The 19742-nt window shown below is 34.0% G+C and overlaps 2 protein-coding genes and 1 long non-coding RNA gene across 3 annotated transcripts; 1 reads left to right on the top strand and 2 right to left on the bottom strand.

Moving 5' to 3' along the window:
• Positions 1-4676: 4676 nt before the first annotated feature.
• LOC148194290 (uncharacterized) lies at positions 4677-5597 on the bottom strand. The gene has a single exon (XM_088097172.1). It carries the CDS (start codon positions 5595-5597, stop codon positions 4677-4679), a length of 921 nt encoding a protein of 306 aa, XP_087953298.1.
• A 2367-nt stretch (positions 5598-7964) lies between these two features.
• Positions 7965-10550, top strand: LOC148194289 (uncharacterized). The gene is made up of 3 exons (XR_015781451.1): positions 7965-8110; positions 8250-8315; positions 10260-10550. It is a non-coding gene; the product is annotated as an uncharacterized LOC148194289 (long non-coding RNA).
• Positions 10551-10703: 153 nt separating this feature from the next.
• LOC124845532 (uncharacterized) lies at positions 10704-15865 on the bottom strand. Its single transcript, XM_047322634.2, has 3 exons — positions 15458-15865; positions 15251-15380; positions 10704-11703 (listed from the first exon to the last, which is right to left on the bottom strand). Exons 1-3 carry the CDS (start codon positions 15588-15590, stop codon positions 10953-10955), a joined length of 1014 nt encoding a protein of 337 aa, XP_047178590.2. The 5' UTR covers positions 15591-15865; the 3' UTR covers positions 10704-10952.
• Positions 15866-19742: the final 3877 nt, after the last annotated feature.

Below are 19742 nucleotides of genomic sequence, written 5' to 3'. Positions count from 1 at the left end.
TGTATTGATTCACTTTTGAGCTTAGTAAATTGCTGCTGAAATTCCCTGCCAGCCCTATTGCTCTTGAGTCATTTATTCTCTCTACTTTCTCTTCCCTTTCCTCTAGCTTCCTTCCATTGTAGGAAGGCTTTCTGAGCTGTGAGGTTCCCACACATACTCATTCCACTCAAATACACCAATCATCAATCAATCTCACTCAATTTTCGCTGCATCCACACTGCTGTTTTTCATCCACTACACCAATACTGTTCTCGGTTTTTTTTTTTGAAGCTCTGTCTGCAAGGCCAGGTCATTCAAGCATGGATAAGTTTCCATCAACTACCAATTTTATACCATAACTCCTTGACTACAACATAACACATCTCCTTAAGTATTCTAGTAATTTCAAAATAACTCCACCTATCTAAGTCACAAGACCATGTGTTTGCTTTCTCACTATGTTTCAGGGTGTCGTTGTTTTCAAAGTGACCACCATGGCTGACCACCACCTAAAAAAAATGATCATACATCTCAAGTTATAAATAAAATATAAAAAGTTACATCATTAAATAGAAATGTCCATGAAAACAACACATATTATAACTCATACTCCAAAAAAAGTAAAATGTAGTCTCTTTTAAACGGAGACCACCACTCACCATAGAAACTATCGACACATTACAAATTCTTATTTCTATTTACTTAATCACACACCAACAACAATTAACTTCATATTTACTTCATCACATACCAAAAACAACAATTAACTTCCTCGGATAGATGTATGAATAAGAAAACAATAAGACAACCCCAACCTTAAACCCATAATCACATATATTTGCAAATGGCCCAACACTGTGCACTTAAACAGCGTGCGACCCAGTCCAATATGCCTTGGTATTTTCCAAGCATTGCAACGTCCAGGGTGGCACAAACACAGACCGAGAATTCTGAGTGAGAGGGGAGAGCGCAGAGCCTCGAGAAGCTTCCCCTCGAGTGGTGTCAAGCGAGCAACGTCCAGGAGCAGTCCGGTGACGGTGGAGGGAGCTGTTCACAGTGATGATGAAGGCAAAAATGGAGACGACAGCGAGAGAGGTAAGAAAAACTATTTCTTGTAGTGTATTGATGTATTGAAAATGTTACAATCTGTGTTTTCTTCAAATCTACAAAATTGAAACAGAGAAGCTCTATTTATAGAGCTTCTGTAAACTAGACAGGTAAAACTAAACCATAACAAACTAATAACCGTAGAATACAAGAATATTGTCCTTTATTGACAGTAGGGGATACTTATTCCCAATAGCCTCCCCTCAAGCTGGACGATGTATTGTCATCAGTCCAAGCTTGGGAACAATAGACCTGAATCTGACGCGATGAGGGAATTTGGTGAAGATATCGGCCAACTGCTCGTCAGATCGCACGGGAAGAAGATTTAGAAGACGTTCCTGGATTTTCTCACGGACAACGTGGCAGTCAAGTTCAATATGTTTGGTCCGTTCGTGAAAGCTCTGGTTATGAGCTATGTGCCTTGCAGACTTGTTGTCGCAGTACAAGGCTGGGATTCCTGTCTCTTCTACCTGAAGGTCCTGTAGGAGATAACTCAGCCACTGTATTTCACATACAGTGGTTGCAAGAGCTCTATGCTCAGCTTCAATGGAGGATCTGGAAACAGTTCTCTGCTTCTTAGACTTCCAGGAGATAAGGGAAGAACCAAGGAAAACACAGAACCCTGTTGTGGATCTTCTAGTGTCAGGGCACGTTGCCCAGTCTGAATCACTAAAGGCCTTTAGCTGCATATGAGAATCAGCCGCGAAAAACAATCCCTCAGATGGTTTGAATTTTATGTACCTGAGGATGTGCTGTATAGCACGATAGTGGTGATCAGTAGGTGAGTGTACGAATTGGCTAAGCAAATTAACTGAGAAACATAAATCGGGTCTGGTATTTGTAAGGTACAACAACTTCCCTATTAGCCTTCTATAAGGTCCTGGATCATCCAGGTAGTTGTCAGGCTTGTATAGTGAACTTGTGTCACTTAGGAAGGGAGTAGATGAAGGTTTGCACCCCAACATTCCTGTTTCCTCTAGTATGTCCAAAGCATATTTTCTTTGACATAGGTGGATACCCTTTTTAGATCTGGCCACTTCCAGTCCTAGGAAGTATTTGAGCTCTCCAAGATTCTTTATTCGAAACCTATTGTGTAGGAGCTTCTTTATGCAATTGATTTCCACCATGGAGTTTCCTGCTAGCACAATATCATCAACATATACAAGTAGAGCAGTGAAACTTGTAGGTGTTCTTCTAATGAACAATGAATGATCAAACTTAGATTGAGTGTAATTAGCATTTATAAGGAAAGAAGAAAGTTTCTTAAACCATTGTCTGCTGGCCTGTTTCAAACCATATAATGACTTAGTTAGTTTGCAAACCTGTCTCCTATCAGAGACATTCAAACCTGGGGGTGTCTCCATGTAGACTTCCTCATGGAGATCTCCATGTAGAAATGCATTGTCAACGTCTAGTTGGTGTAGGAACCAGTTGTTTGAGGCAGCTAGAGCAATGAGTAACCGAACTGTGGTGAGTTTAGCCACAGGGGAAAAAGTGTCAAGGTAATCTATGCCCTCCTGTTGTGTGTAACCTTTTGCCACCAAACGGGCTTTATACCTTTCAATGCTTCCATCAGCCTTATATTTTGTTTTGTACACCCATTTACATCCTATAGCAGTTTTTCCTAGAGGTAGTGAAGTCAAAACCCAGGTGTCATTGTCTTGCAGGGCTTTGATTTCTCTCTGCATTGCCTCTACCCATTCATTCATGTCTTTGGCCTCACTGTAGGATTTGGGTTCCTTATTTCCAGTGACAGCCATAGTATATCTTAAATGTTTGTCTAAAAAATTGGCACAGCACAAGAGATCAGAAATCGGGTAGGGAGTTTTAAAGGAATTTTTTACAGTCAAGGATTGGTTGACCTGATGAACATAATCCTTCAAATATTCAGGAGTCTTTTTGGGTCTGTCAGATCTTCTGCATCTGTGATTTTCTTGGTTGTTCTCTGTATTGTCGCTGCTGCTTCCATCATTAAAGGACAGTTGGACCTCTTCTGGGTCAGTAACATCTAACCCTGCTTGTCTGTCAGCGTCAGTGGTATAGGGATCCTTTAGAAGGTCACTGAGAATGTCAGCTCTGTCCTTTTCGGCATGACTGTCTTCTCTGCTCGCCTGCAGATTTTTGTAGGGGAAAATGTCTTCATGGAAGATGACATTTCTGCTTATGATGAGTTCCTTGGTATTTATGTCAAGCACAATATAGCCTTTCACACCATTTTTGTACCCTAGGAAGACTCCCTTTCTAGCTCTAGGGTCAAGCTTACTTCTGTTGTTGGTAAGAGTAGAGGCAAAACACAAACATCCAAAGGTTTTGAGGTTTAAATATGTGGGGGACAGATTGTAGAGAAGGTCATGGGGAGTTTTGTTGTTAAGAGTGATGGTAGGTAGTCTATTTATGAGGTAAACATCATGACCAATAGCATAAGACCAGTAGGCATTAGGAATATTAGCTTGAAAAAGAAGACCACGGGTGACATTTAGAATATGTTGATGTTTTCTTTCAACAACAGAATTTTGTTCAGGTGTTTCAACACAACTTTTCTGATGATTGATTCCATGCAAGTTATAGAAATCCACACAATTGAATTCAGGACCATTATCTGATCTGATAGTTTTAACCATTTTGTTAAATTGGTTTTTAATCTTAACAACAAAATTTTGTAATAAATCTCTAGTTTGCCCTTTATTGTTCATCAGAAAAACCCATGTGTGCCTACTATAGTCATCTACTATGGTGAGAAAATACCTATGGCCATGAACCGAAATGGTACTAAGAGGGTCCCATATATCACAATGCATAATTTCAAAGGATTCAACAGTGATAGAAACACTCTTAGAAAAGGGAAATTTTCGCTGTTTAGCAAAGTGGCAGGTATCACAAACAATGTCAGTGTCAATTTTAACATAAGGAAAATTCTCACAAATCTGTTTTGTAACCCTGTCTCCAGGATGGCCTAGCCTACAATGCCACAAATTTACATCAACGTTCTTAAAAGAGAAAGCAGTATTAGCAATGTATCTTTGGTCAGGTTTAGGAAAAGCTTGTAGGTAATAGAGTCCCTTCCAAGAGTTAGCACATCCAATCATCTTCAAAGTATGGTTCTCCTTTATCTGACAAGTCTTAGAAGTAAAGGTTAGGCTGCAGTCCAAATCTTTAATGAGAATTTGGACAGAAATTAAATTGAAACAAAATTCAGGAATATAAAGGACATTAAAAATGATAAAGTTTTTGGAGAACTGTACTGTTCCTGCGTGTTCAGCAGTGAGAACAGTGTTGTTTGGTAATTTAACAGAGATAGGTTTAATTTTGAAAAAATTGACAAAGTTTGTCCTATCATGGGTCACATTATCTATGGCCCCAGTGTCTATTATCCAGGAAAGATTACCTTCTCTATTTTCAGTGTCATTCCTTTGAACTTGATTAACTTTGTGGGTAGGCTCATCAATTTTATCCATCATTCGGAGAAGTTTTTGCATCTGTTCTGCTGTAAAAGAATTGAAAATATTACCATTAACAGTACCATTAACAGTTTGTTGTGTGCTTGGAGTTCCTTCTGATTTAGTCTTGTTCTGGCATGCATTGACAGAATTCTAGTCAGCCTTTTTATCTTGATTGTTGTCACCCTTTTTGTACCAAGGAGGGTACCCGTGCTTAGAGTAGCACTCATCTATAGTGTGGTTCATTTTGTTACAGTATGAGCACTGTTTACCATAGTTAGGATTTCTACCTCTTCCTCTTCCTTGACCACGAAATCCAGAACCCCTTCCTTGGCCTTTCCACTGACTGTTTTTGTCAGTCACATTTGCCAGGATTTTTGTATCGGCAGAGTTGTGCTTTTCCTGTCTCTCTTGTTGCATAATGAGGGAGAAAACCCGGTTAATATTTGGAAGTGGATCCATCAGGAGGATCTGCGTTTTAACAATATTGTAAGAATCATTTAACCCTTTTAAAAAGCACATCACATGCTCCATTTCTCTATACTTTAAGGAGACTCTTGACAGATCATAGCTGCATGGGATTTTGCACGTACAAGTGGGTATGGGTCTTAAAGACTCCAACTCCTCCCATAGAATCTTTAGATCGGTAAAGAACTGGCTAACTCCTCTCTCTCCTTGCCTAATGGAATGTATTTCTTGAAGTAAATCAGAAATCTTGAAGTAGTCACCCTTGGAAAATCTTTCTTTTAATTCATCCCACAATTCTTTGGCTTCCTCAATGTATATGACGCTTTCTGCAATCTGTGGTGACAGAGTCTTTGTTATCCAAGACAGAATCATCACATTGCATCTCTCCCATGCATCAAACAATGGGTCAGTTTTCTGGGGTTTCTTTATAGACCCATCAATGAATTTTATCTTATTCTTGGAGAGCAAAGCTCTCCTCATACTTCTGCTCCAAGAAGAGTAGTTGCTGTCATTCAAAATCTGAGTAACCAGTGTGAGGCCAGGGTTCTCACCTGGATGTAGATAATAGGGGCTGGATGGATTGGGAAATTGGTCCATCTGATCCATGGTGGAAGAAACGCAAGAACCAGTCCAAGAAGATGCCAAGAAGATACCAAGATAAGGAAGGATACCAAGATCAGAGCCAACGGAAGCAGAGCAGGTACTAGACCTGCTCTGATACCATTTTGCAAATGGCCAAACACTGTGCACTTAAACAGCGTGCGGCCCAGTCCAATATGCCTTGGTATTTTCCAAGCATTGCAACGTCCAGGGTGGCACAAACACAGACCGAGAATTCTGAGTGAGAGGGGAGAGTGCAGAGCCTTGAGAAGCTTCCCTTCGAGTGGTGTCAAGCGAGCGACATCCAGGAGCAGTCCGGTGACGGTGGAGGGAGCTGTTCACAGTGATGATGAAGGCAAAAATGGAGACGACAGCGAGAGAGGTAAGAAAAACTATTTCTTGTAGTGTATTGATATATTGAAAATGTTACAATCTGTGTTTTCTTCAAATCTACAAAACTGAAACAGAAAAGCTCTATTTATAGAGCTTCTGTAAACTAGACAGGTAAAACTAAACCATAACAAACTAATAACCGTAGAATACAAGAATACTGTCCTTTATTGACAGTAGGGGATACTTATTCCCAATAAACCATTAAAATTGACCTTCGAACTAATAATTGAATGCCTTCAATACTTTGACTATGAACAATTTGAACAAATGCAAATGCTTCTCTACCAAAAAACAAAAATAAATCAAACTAACATTAGACGATTAAATTACTAATTAAACTTAAATAAAATTTTGAATAATATTTCAAGAGTGCAAGAATAACAAGTAGTTTCTATCCTAAGAGGGGTAATGGGGAATGTCAAAATAGGTTATAGGAAAATAGGTCATAGGTGTCCTATTCAAAGTAATGCAAATATTCATAGACTTTCTGTGCTGTCAGAAACAAATTTATCTTATATTTTTATAATTTCACATTTTTATTATTTTATATAACTATTATATTTCAAAATTTTATTTATAGCTGACATAATCAATGAAACCTTAAATTGAAACCTGTTGTTTTGTGATATGTCTTTTTATACACATTTAAACCTAACATATTAATATTTCGACTGATTTAAATAATTTGTATTATAAGATTTTATTCATAAAACATCTCGTGTAAATAGTTACTTATTTACATAATTAATAACTTTATTATTTGAAGTAAATATTAAAATTTCATTATTTAGAAGTACATTATTTTACATATGATTAATATACTAGTTGAAAAATAGGTATATAAGACTAGACAAAAGTAAATATCAGGTTTAATAATATATAATTCTTTTTAACTATTTTGAATTATAAAATTAAATACAAATATACCTAACACAATAATAATAACAAAAATTATTATTATTACTATTATTATTATTATTATTATTATAATTCTATTATTATCTGAGTTTAATATTTTATTATTAAAAAACATTATTAAAAAAATTAATTGTGTGGATTATTTGTCTATTTTGTTCTTGGTGTGAGAATTGTCCTATTTTATACAACTAAATATTTATCGTTATATCTACCTGGATTACTTGAGAGCAAGTTCGATTGTGTACTCAACCTATTTTTATTTATTTTTCTTTAGTTTGGGTATACTCCATGTTAGATGCCAGACAAGTCTAAGTATATTGAAGTCTCAAAAAGCTCCTTTCAAAAATAAAATTTAACACAACCAATTTTGTTTTACTTGATATAAACTTTATTCTATCTATAAATAAACAACAAATTTTAATTTCGTTTCAATTAATCTTTAAATTTTATTTGTTTTTAAATGACACTTATAATTTTATTTTAATTATTTGTTGAACTTATTATCTATTTATGTTTTTTTCCAATTGAGTTTAATAATTTTCATTAAATTATTATTATTATTGTTACTCTTTATAGTAATATTATTATTATTATTATTTAACGAAAATTATTAAGAAAAAGGTTTATTTGCTGCTAGCAAAACATGGCAACTTTTTCTCTTTAATTTCGACTCAACCAATAAGGTGATTCAACCCACGCTTGTTTTCTGCACACCTAACCTATAAATGAGTGTACGACGAGATGCAATTAATTTCACTTTCTTTCTACATCATATGCTATACGATTATTGGTATATGTAATTTCATATATATATATATATATATATATATATATATATATATATATATATATATATATATATATATATATATATATATATATATATATATATATATATATATATATATATATATATATATATATATATTCTTATCATATTTGTCAAATTCCGAAAATAACATGTGTAAAGGAGATCAAATGTCTCAACCAAAAGAGATTTAACATTTTATAGAATTTTTTCCAAATCTCAGTTCATTTCATTTCTCAGAATTTATATCTCTTTCTAAAAACTCAAGTTTATTCTTTTCTCCACCTTCTCTCTAAATTTTCTCCTTCCTTTTTCTTCCGATCAACAATCAGTTGGTGCCTGAGCACTCCTCGTATAAAGGGCTTCAGTTGGCACCAATCTAAATCCTCTCTTGAAGTTGGTAAGGTCCGAACTTTTTTCCTGTGAATTCTTTGCATTTTCTGTGCATGCAAGAATTGATCGGCTTGCATGTGTTCTTGCTTTTGTTCCTGAGTCTTTTCTCTTTTGGTTTCTTCGGTTGATTTCGCTGCACCGATCAGAAATTATAGCTGTTGTAGAAATTCTCGGGTTGAAATGTGAAAGAAAAATGGTCTCTTTAATTCGAGGTAAGGGAAGCTAGTTAACTTAATTATGATTTTCTCTGTATGAAATTACTGTTTGGATGGTTGCATGTATATGAATTGAATGTTTGATTGAATTGTATTGAATTGATGAATGATGGAACCTGTGAACTGGTTGAAGTCTCTGCATAAGTCTCCGGTCTGTTCTGGTTTTGAGAAAGTGAGTAATTGAAAATGAGAGTTTGGAGCCGAGAGTGAAATTGGTCAGTGGGAAGAGTCTGAGCAAGTGTATTTATACCTGTTAGAACCTTTAAGTCCTCCTAAAATGTGTCAAAAGTAGGAAAACAGATTTTGGGTCTTTGAGTGGTGAATTATGCAGAATTTGAAGTGAAATCTGGTACGAGATTCTTTGGAATAATGTTAGAAAGATTTAGGTACTCTTGGATAGGTGTAAATGTGTATATGATTCGTGTTTGGAATATTAGAAGTTGGAAAAGTGTTTAGTTTTGGTAAAATTTGATGTACTCAGAATTTTGTAGAAGTTTCTGCAGAATTATGCAAAAAACTAAGGGTTCACTGTTGACCGCTTGGTCATACGCTGATTGGCCGTTCGGCCATATTCAGGTGCTCGGTCATTAATTGGGTTCAGTCTCTATGGAGTCTTACCAGTTCAGGACCGTTCGGTATTAGGTGTGAGTGGTCTTCCTCTAATGTTCGGTCTTAATTGAGTTCTACTTCTGTGGAGTTTTCAGTTAATGACCGGACGGTCTTGCACTAGTACTCGGTCTGTCATTGATGTTCGGTCTTAACTGTGTTCGACCTCTGATGGGCCTTACATGTTAATGACCGTTCGATCATGCTTTAGTGTTCGGTCCTAAGAGAGTATTCTGTCTAAGTCCAGAGTGTTCGGTTTTAAGTGGGTACTTTGTCTTGGTAGTGCTCGGACTCGTATTAGTGTTTGGTCTTTCCCTGGTGATTTGTCCTAAATAGTGTTAGGCCTTTTGCTTAACCTTACCTAGTATGGACCGTTCGGTTCTATTCAGTGGATAGTGAAAGACCGCTCGGTCTTACACTAAGTGTTCGGTCTATGTTCTTAGTATTCGGTCCAAGCTCTAAGTGTTCGATTGTTATAATGTTTGACCCTCGAATTGTATTTGGCTCATGTTTGAGCCTTATTCTTCAAATTGACCTTTCGGTCATACTTATGTGTGATAGTCGTTACCGTCGGTTCTATACTAGGATAGTGAGAAATCGTTCGGTCTCCAACATTCATAGGGTGTTTGGTCTTGTTCATAGGTTATGTTGATCTTTTCTGTTCGGTCATATTCAAGAATGGTGGTGGTTTTACTGTTCAGTTTGATTATACTTAAATGTGATGGATGAAGAAGTATGTTGGTATTGAAATATGGTATGATAATTCTAATGTAATGTGAAGGTATTATGAGATATTTATAATGTGATATGAATAGAATAATATGAATATAAAGGAGTATTCCAAGGAGAAATATCTCAGGATTGGTTATGGAATGGTAAAGTATGAATGTGGTTATGCTTGGCTGGCGTTTATCCTGATATTTTGTGATTACTCATTCTCAAGTAGAGAGGAGTAAGTCATGTGTGAGAATGGCAGGAGGTCCTAAACCATAAGGTGAACTTGGGTGGAACGGACTAACCTCGGGTAGCAGCTGTTGAGGGCATCTTAGCTATTACATCACCCGGGTGCAAAAACGTCGTAGCTACACAAAATTCATACAGTCCGGACAGTCAGAGTAAAGATGTCGGTCATTGCATGTATTACTGTATGGTTATGGTTGGAAATGTATATTGGCTGTTGCATGGTTGACCTATTGATTTATCTCAGATTTATGTGTATTATATGTTGTACTGAATTAATTAAATTACACTAGCTTATCCTTATTTTCCTGTCTTGTCATGTGGTCTGTTCGGTCGTCCTTGTCTTTGCAATGATCACCCGGTGGGTGTGAGCAGAAGGTGCATATGACTCTCTGGAGCAAGCGCTAGAAGAAGAAGGAAGTTTAAGAGCAAGACCGTTCCGTCTTGTACTCCTGTTGTATTTGTGTAGGACCGTTCGGTCGATACACTTTTTGTATGACTGATCGGTAAGCTCTTTTGGTGTGTATTAGTATTGTCTGTAAAGTTTTTAATTTATGGTTATTTTAGGATAAATGTAAATTAACTTTACTTTTCCTTGTAACTGTTCAATTTTATTGTAAATGTAAGGACCCTTTAAGTATAGTTTAAAGCTATATTGTTGAGATGTTACAATATCTTTCATAGTAGTATCGATGTCTTGATAGTATATTAGCCTGGAAAAGGAATATACCAAAGTTAAAAAATTTGAAAGGTCAATTATGTTGAGATTAAAAAAAATCTAAAAAAAAGCATAAAGAAGATAATAGTAGTATGGAAAACTTCAGCAAAAAATGTAATTTATTCATAACTCTAAATTAATTATGTAAAATAAAATAAATTTGTAAGAGTGACATAGTGAAATCTGCATTTGGAAGTAGCAAGGCATGGAAGTAAGAAAAACAGCAATATTTGTCTGAAATGTGGGAAATTTTGAATTGGAAGCCTAGGACATACAAATTTGAAAGAGGGGAGAAAGGAAAAAGAAGGCTAAGCACACACTAGGGCTATTCTAATACATAGTTGGAGGAATCAAGAGAGAAGCCAATCGACGACGTTGTCTTGTATCTTTAAATCTGTCTCTCCCACCCAATTGTCGTCCTCCCACAGCCACGTGAGCAGTTCATCTTTGTGATTAAAATGGTCAGAAGCGAGTTGGGACTCAACAATGTTATTGAACTCTATCACGCTCTCCCAATCCCAGTGTTGATCCAAGCCCTGGGCCACGGAAGAAGAAGACGAATAACCGTTGACGCTACTATCACACGACGATGTTTTGTTGAGACACGCATCACCACTAGCCACCATTTCCATATCATTACTCTCTCTCTCCTCATTTATGTCCCAAACCCCACATGTTTCTGCCAAGCAACTTTCCAACATCTCACTCATCCCCTCTTCAATGCCCTCAATTTCACACACTTTTAAGATCTCCTCATCGCTACTTTTCTCCTTTTCACTCTTTTCATCTACCTTTGTTTCCCTTCTACCCTCTGTCCACGAACTGCCTGCCTTTGGAACTATGCTAACAGTAATATTTTCTTCACTCAAACTCTGTTTGCTTCTGTCCGCATTTACGATGTAGTTTTTGTTCTTCTTCATTGCCCAACGGCTTGTTCTGCCACCTTTTCTCTTCGGAGGAACACACACCACTTTAGGTGTATCACCTTGTTGGTTCTCCATCTTTGGGAAACTGTAAATTTTCCTGCTCAGGTGAGAATTCCAGTAATTCTTAATCTCGTTGTCTGTTCTTCCTGGCAAATGACTTGCTATCATAGACCATCTATAATACCAACAAAACCGTCGCTTCGTTATTTACGTCAGTCCATCATAATGGATAATCAATCTCTTTCTATAATTAACTCACACACAATTACTACTATTTTTCTTCCACTGTACAGTTAACCACTTAATATTATATTAGAATACTACAAATAATTGTCTTCTCTAATTTTATTCTCGATCCTTCCCTTAATCAGACGAACCATGAAAAAAGTTGTCTGACAAACTAATTAACCTTTTATTATCTTAGTTTTTAATGCTAATTACAGTATAATTCACTAAAATAATTTTAACTCACGGAAGATATTTCGTAAAAGATTATCATCAAACATAAACAAAACTTCAATATAACAATCACGTAGTACTAGTACAAAAAAGAAAGAAAAATCAGTGTTTATTTTAAGTATATAATTAGAAAACTATTCATCCTAAACTCTAGTAAACATTACGACATCACATGATTTATCTCTGTCAATATTATTTTTTCTTTTCATATATCTTTCTTATTTATGACGTGAAATTAAAATTTATTGTTGTCCCAAATATTTTAATAAAATTTTAAAAATAAATAGGTATAATCCTTTAAACTTTAATATATTAAACCTTTTTACATGTTAGCTGAAATTCAGATTGTTTACACTTTTTGTAAATTTAAATATCACTTAAACATAGTTTAACATATAAAAGTTAATACTTTAATTAAAAAATTATATTTATTTATTTTTAAAATTTAAAAATCAATATATATTAAAAATAAAAATAAAACAAAATTCAATTTCGGATTCAAATTTAAAAACTACAAATACTTAATCTTCTATAATTGTATAAAATTATCCAAAATGTTCTGAAGGTGCATGGACAGGTAGTTTCTATACAAGGTAAAAGGACTGTCAAAATAGGACATAGCTGTCGCATTCAAACATTTCAGCGGTAATGCAAATGTTCAGAGACTTTATGCGCAGTCAGAAACAAATTTATCTCATATTTTTCTAAGCTCACAATTTTATTATTTTATCTAACTATTTTATTTCAAAATTTTATTTATAAGTGTCATAATTAATGGGACCTTAAATTAAAACGTGTTGTTATGTTGTATGTCTTTTTATATACATGTAAACCTAACATATTAATATTTCGATTGATTTAAATAATTTGTACGATAAAATTTTATTCATAAAATATCTCGTGTAAATAATTACGTATTTATATAATTAATGACTTCATTATTCGAAGTAAATATTGAAATTTCATTATTTAACTAGTTGAAATTATATTTCATAATATACTAGTTGAAAAATAGGTACATGAGACTAGACAAAAGTAAAAAACAGGTGTAATAAAATATAATCTGTTTTAACTACAGTCTTTCGAATCATAAGATTAAATAAAAATCGAAAATGGATTAATACAATAATAATAACAAAAATTATTATTATTATAATACTATTATTATCTGAGTTTAATATTTTATTATTAAAAGGAATATTTAAAAAATTAATTGTGAGGATTATTTGTCTATTTTATTGTTGATGTGAAAATTATCCTATATTATACAATTAAATATTTGTCGTTTTATCTTCATGAATTACTTTAGAGCAAGTTTGATTATGTAGTCAACTTATTTTTGTTTACTTTGGGTGTACTCCATGGTAGATGTGAGACATTAATGGTATGTGATTATTTATTTATTTATTTTTTTGAATATGGATGATCTGAGTGAGTTATGAATATAAACATAAAGTTTTTGTTTTTTTAACATATTCGAAAGAGAAAGTGAATAAATGTGAGAGTGAAATTTGTGAATGATTATATTAATGTGATAAAACAATTTAATAGACATATAATAAAGATTTAATAAATTATTTTTTAAAAAAATACTATTCAATAATTTTGAAAAAAACTAATTAATAATATTAATTTTTAAATAATACCTCTATTTTTTTGGAAAGACAGAAAAATTAAGTATTTAAAGATTAATTATTATTGTGAAGAACGAAAAGCTAATATTTTTTATCAGACTTGAGGTCGTTGAAGGAAAAGCATAAGCAACTCAGTGATGGTCGTGATATTAAATGGATGGTGTTTTTGTTAAATAACATCTTTCCTACACACTCTAAAGGAGGCTAAGAATATCCAAATCTCAAAAATTTTCTTAATGAAACGACTTTTATTAAAGAATGTGATATTAAAATATCTAAAAATAATGGTAAAAAATGGAAAAAATACAATAACAAGAAGAAAAAGTAAATAAAAATAATAATGAAACCTACCTTATGTAAAATAAAAAACAAAAGAAGAAAATCATTTTCTAGACTACTAAAATAAACTTATTTTTCAAATATTTCAATAAAATTAAACAAAAATTTACTTAATTAAAAGTTAAAAGTACTTGTCAATCATACAAAAGAAGATAAAAGAACAAAAATAATATATACTCCATTCTCAGGAACGTTTAAGAGTCAAAAGCCGAATAAATGGCTCAAGATATTTATAACATTTTTTAAAAGTAACATTTTTTAAAAGTAACATTTTTTAAAAGTAACATTTAACGCAACCAATGTTGTTTTAATTGATATCAACTTTATTCTATCTATAAATAAGCAACCAATTTTAATTTTATTTCTGTTAATCTTTAAATTTTATTTGTTTTTAAATGGCACTTATAATTTTATTTTAATTATCCGTTGAACTTATTATCTATTTATGATTTTTTTTCCTAATTGAGTTAAATAATTTTCATTAAATGATTATTATTACTTTTTTAATAATAATAATATTATTATTTAACGAAAAAATTATTAAGAAAAAGGTTTATATACAGCTAGCAAAATACATCGGCAACTTTTTCTCTCTTTAATTTCGCCTCAACCAATAAGGTGATTCAACCCACGCTTGTTTTCTGCACACCTAACATATAAATGAGTGTACGACGAGATGCAATTAATTTCACTTTCTTTCAACATCATATACATATACGATTAAAGGGTATACTTTCTTTCACTTTATATATAATTTTTTCTATTACAACAGTTGGTCGGAATAAAGTACATACAAAGATACATTTTGTTATACGAAAATTAGGGCACAAAAATTAGCCAAAATTTTAAGTGTTTAATGTTAAAAGATAATCCTAGAAGCAATTTTTTTAACAGCTTAATTTTTTTTATAGAATATCGTTATATTATCTTTATAAATATTGCAATAACTATGATTTAAGAAAAAGTTATAATAGAAGATGACGACATAATAATTTATGTTTGACTAACATTGTAAAATTATTTATCAGTGTTATATATTACATTTATTTATTATTTTAAAACGATGGTTGAAAGAGATCTCTATGAATCTGGGTGATGACAAATAAGGGGGTCAGTCAGTTTACTTATTTTATATTTTGCGTGTTAGAAAGTAGTTGGATATATTTAGGGTAATAAAGTGAATTGGAATGTCGTGTGTGTTAAGGGTAAAAAAAGAACATTAATTATTTTAAAATTAAAAAAAAGTTTGGGCTTAATTAATTTTGTTACGTATAATAGAGTGGCGCTGACCTGTTACCCAAAGAAGCGTGCAACTTGACGATGGTGTTCTCCTCTTGAGCAGAAATGTTTCCTCTTTTAAGGTCAGCTCTCAAATAGTTAATCCATCTGAGTCTGCAACTCTTGCCACACCTCAATAATCCTTAAAAAAATTGGTAATGCAAGTGAGAAAGAAAGAGAAATTTGTATAGTTGGTTGGAAGTGAAAGTGTTAGTATACCTGCATTCTTAGGCAATGACCTCCAAGAACCTTCTCCATTGGCCTGAATGTATTTGGCCAAGATCTCATCTTCCTCTGATGTCCACCTCCCTTTCTTCAACCCTACTTTCTCACAACAAGGAGCTCTTCCCATGTCTCAGGTTTAAGAAAAACAGAACACTAGGAGAAGTGTATCATGTGTAGTGTGTGTTTTGTCTTTTACAAGTTGCAAGCGAGCCACTCGTGCTTGTATTTTTTTGCCAGCTGAAATGTAAAAAGGGTGATGGGAGTGTTAATGAATTTATAGAACTGGAAAAGCGGTGCACAGAGGTGGGGCTAGTGATGGAGACATATCTGTGGTGGCAGATTGTGCCACGTTCGCTGTGTATGAATGCTACAGTCGTGGCTCAACCACCGTCGACAACCTCGTGACGGGGCTTCCATCCCCCACGTTGATGCTATACTGTTACTAGGAACATCTCGATTACACTTGGAACATCCTCATTCCTCCAACACCAATGCTCTTCTATTTAGAATTTCAACATTTATAACTTCTTCCCATTCCCTAAGAGGTTATGTTTTGTTTTTTTTCACATAACACGTCATTAAATTACTAATCAATTTCAAATCCTTATTATTGTTGGCCGTCCCCATCAATTAACAGCATCATTCAATTTTAATATATAAATATGATACAAACTTTATTTTACAAAATTAAATTAATCTTAAATTTGCTTATTAAAATAATCTTAGGACTTAAGCAAAGCCGTAAACATGCCTACAAAGAATTATCTGACAGAGAAGACAAGTATTAAATGATGTGTTTTATTTTAACTGTATTAACCTAATTTAATATATACGAAGAAATATGCCAACTTCCGAGAGAGTAAATACATTCCTCTGTATCTATTTTCGTTGTAATTATTCTTGAAATAAAATAAAATCTTTAGTCAATGTAAATTACACCTTATATTTTGTAACATTGAGTTACACTTTAATATTTATTTTAAGAGCTTTTTATTCTGTTAGTTTAAAATTTTAATAAACTATATATTAAACTAGTCAATACGCATGTGAACATGTCTCTTAAATATTATATGTCTATACATGAAACATGATCGATAGGACTGATATGATTTTGTCAAGCAAGTTCGGGCCAATATTTTTTCTAGTGTGATGAAGGATATAATTTGTAATATAACTGTGTTTTATCTTCGTACAATTTGTAATATAACTGTGATCAAAAGTTTTTAATGTATGATATCTTAAAATTTTGAAGTTAATAGAATGTCTCATATTATAGAATGAGACGTAACTAGTGAAAAAGATTTTTGATGTATATCACTGGTGCAGAAAGGGTTTTAGACGTACGTTCTTTTGGCCTTTTGACGTCCGACCTTTCCCCCGACGCCTTTGTGGGTGAAGTTACTCAAACGTCGGGGGTCCACATTGGATGTGTATATAGACGTCCGATGTGTCAGGCCCGACGCCTATCTAGACGTCCGGTGTACACCTTGGACGTCCACGTAGACGTCCCTTGTGCCCGTCAGACGTCTGCGACGACCACCTCCTGAATTGTTTTGTGGTAGGGCTGGGGTTGGACGTTCGTTTGTGCACTGCAAGACGTCTGTTTGTGCACTCGGTTGACTGCTTCTATAGATAAGGCGGAGCGTCCTTGGCTCAACATTTTAGCACATAGGGCTTTGACCGGCGCTACTACAGCGCTTCGTTAACTCGAAGTCTCTCGATAAATCTAGCTTCGCTAACGCTCAGCTAAGTCTTGAACCGTCGCGCTTATCTTGCTCCCGCTTATCTTGCTCCCGGTAAATCTAGCTTCTCAGTAACAAAAGCGCTTATCTTGCTCCCGCTTCCTCGCATCTGCGCTCGTCAAGCCAACTTTGCTTTTTGGGAGGTGAAACTGCAGTTGAAGCAGACATTTCGAAATGACAGCATCGAAGATCCCCCTTGCTTGCAGAAATGAATGGATCAGAAGGGGGGGCTGGGTTCTATTTCCGGGCCGGGCGGGAGGTGAAGGCCATAAGATTGCCCTCCCGGTAAGGAAGAGAGGAAAAAGGGTGTTGTCCCCCTCCACAACGGACTTTTAAGGGGTTGAAGACAATTAACTCTTCAACCCCCTGTTAGCACCCGAAACGTCCGATATTGGAGGACGGACGTCTATAATATTATAGACGTCTGTCCCCCTCCACAACGGACGTTTAAGGGGTTGACAGATAATTAATTCTTCAACTACCTGTCAGCACCCTAAACATCCGATAAAGGGGGACGGACGTCTATAATATTATAGACGTCCGTCCCCATCCCCAACGGACATTTAGTGGGCTGACAAGGGAGCTAAAGTGTTCATTTGTTCAGCCTCTTAGACGTCCATTGTAAGATCCTTGAAAATATTTGTATTTCAGATACTAAAAAAAAAAAGTAAAAAGTGAATAGTAAATTGTGAATAGTAAAAAGTGAATAGTAAAATATATATATATATTTGGAAGGGATAAGTATTCCACGTTGCCTTGAGTCATAAGAGATCATAATTCACAAAATTGTAAATAAAAAATTATTTTTGTAATAGTAAAATGAATAATAAAAATGAATAGTAAAAATGAATAGTAAATTTTTTTGCTATAAATAGCCAAGGGGGGAGGCTGAAAATTTACACCAAAAAACTTAGAAATTTTTTAAGAGAAGAGAGTTGGAAGAATTTCTAATTTCAAAGGGGATATTCTGGAAGTTTTCAGAGAACTAGGAGATTAAGAGGTAAGGGGAGCTAACCTTGAGTATTTTGTTTCGTATTATCTTGAGTCTTGAATATGCAATATTTTGCTTTTGTCTGATTTTAAATTTTGAATATGAAGTATTTTGTTTCTGTATGATCTTGAAATTTGAATGAGAACATGCTTTTGTGTTTAGATCCAAGTGTGATAGTTGTAAAATGTGATGTTGATTATGTTATGTCATTTGTATATTATTAGTTGTTTATTTTTGTATTTTTGGATGGATTAGAAGTTGTCTAACGGGCTCTGCCAGATTCAACTTCTTGTTTCCCCAAAGCTTTTGTTGTTTCTTATATCTTTATATTGTATTTTCGGAAGGACGAGAAGTTGTCTAACCGGCTCTGCCAGATTCAACTTCTTGTTTCCCCATACCTTTTATTTCTTATTTATATTGTATTTTTGGAAGGATGAGAAGTTGTCTAACCGGCTTTGCCAGATTCAACCTCTCGTTTCTTCAGAAATTTTATTGTTTTATCTATTTTCTTATTGCATCTTTCTGGAAGGATGAGAAGTTGTCTAACCGGCTTTGCCAGATTCAACTTCTTGTTTCCCCTGAAATTTTATATTAATATTATTTTGATGGTAAGGGGAGATAATTATTTTTGTATGAATTTATTTTATAAAAATATATGCATATGAATGTTGAACTGGTGTGCTCTTGTGAAACTGTTTTATGACTTTTATTATATTGGGTGTTATAACTGAAACTGTGAAATTGTACATGTTGTGATGTGATGAATTCAATCTGTTTTGAATGAGTTTGTTGGCTGAAATTGATCTTGTTGGAAGGTCTGGAGTAAGGGTTTTGTAATAGCTTGTATATGGGTATTAAATAGATGTACAGATACTGTTTGAGGTTGCTGTGAGAGGAAGTGAAAATATTAAAATTAGGCATTTCAGATTTAGAGCATAAGAGAACAGGGTAGATAATTTAAATAAATCAATTGTTAATTATTGAGGGCCTTTCTTTGTTGGTAGGATAGAGGAACCTTAAAAACCTGAGTTGGCACATCCCTGATCATAGAGCAGCCCTGGCCTGGTCCAGTCAGTTGTGACTAGTCATATGTGCTGGCGTCGAAGGTGAGTTTGATGCGTTCAGACATCTGGGTCCTCTCCGGTGACCAATTGGGGTAAAGAAAGATCTCTACTAGGATGAAAATAAAATAAAACAAGTTGATTGTAGATGCATAAAGTTATCATGGTAAAAACTTCATATATATTTCATTTACCGCTACATTGAGCCCAAACTTTAATATGTAGTTCCTAAGACATGTTGATGTATTTTGGCTGATCTATGACCTTTGATTGGTGAAAATATGTTGAGTTATACTCGTTATAAAAAAAATGAGTTTATAATATGAAGTATGATATCTGGCAATATGTTTACTTTATTTTGGGTATTGACATCAAAACGGGTTATTGTCAATTTATAATTAAAGAATGAACATGATTGAGTTAGGTGGATAAGAGGGTATGATTTGTTGATTTTATGAAATGTTGGATTGGATATGAGAAATCAT

This window comes from Vigna umbellata, chromosome 8 (genome assembly GCF_029865625.1).
Source record: "Vigna umbellata cultivar VRB3 chromosome 8, Vumbellata_1.0, whole genome shotgun sequence".
Taxonomy (NCBI): domain Eukaryota; kingdom Viridiplantae; phylum Streptophyta; class Magnoliopsida; order Fabales; family Fabaceae; genus Vigna; species Vigna umbellata.
The sequence above is the reverse complement of the archived record's forward strand: the minus strand, read 5'-3'. Positions and strand labels throughout refer to the sequence as shown.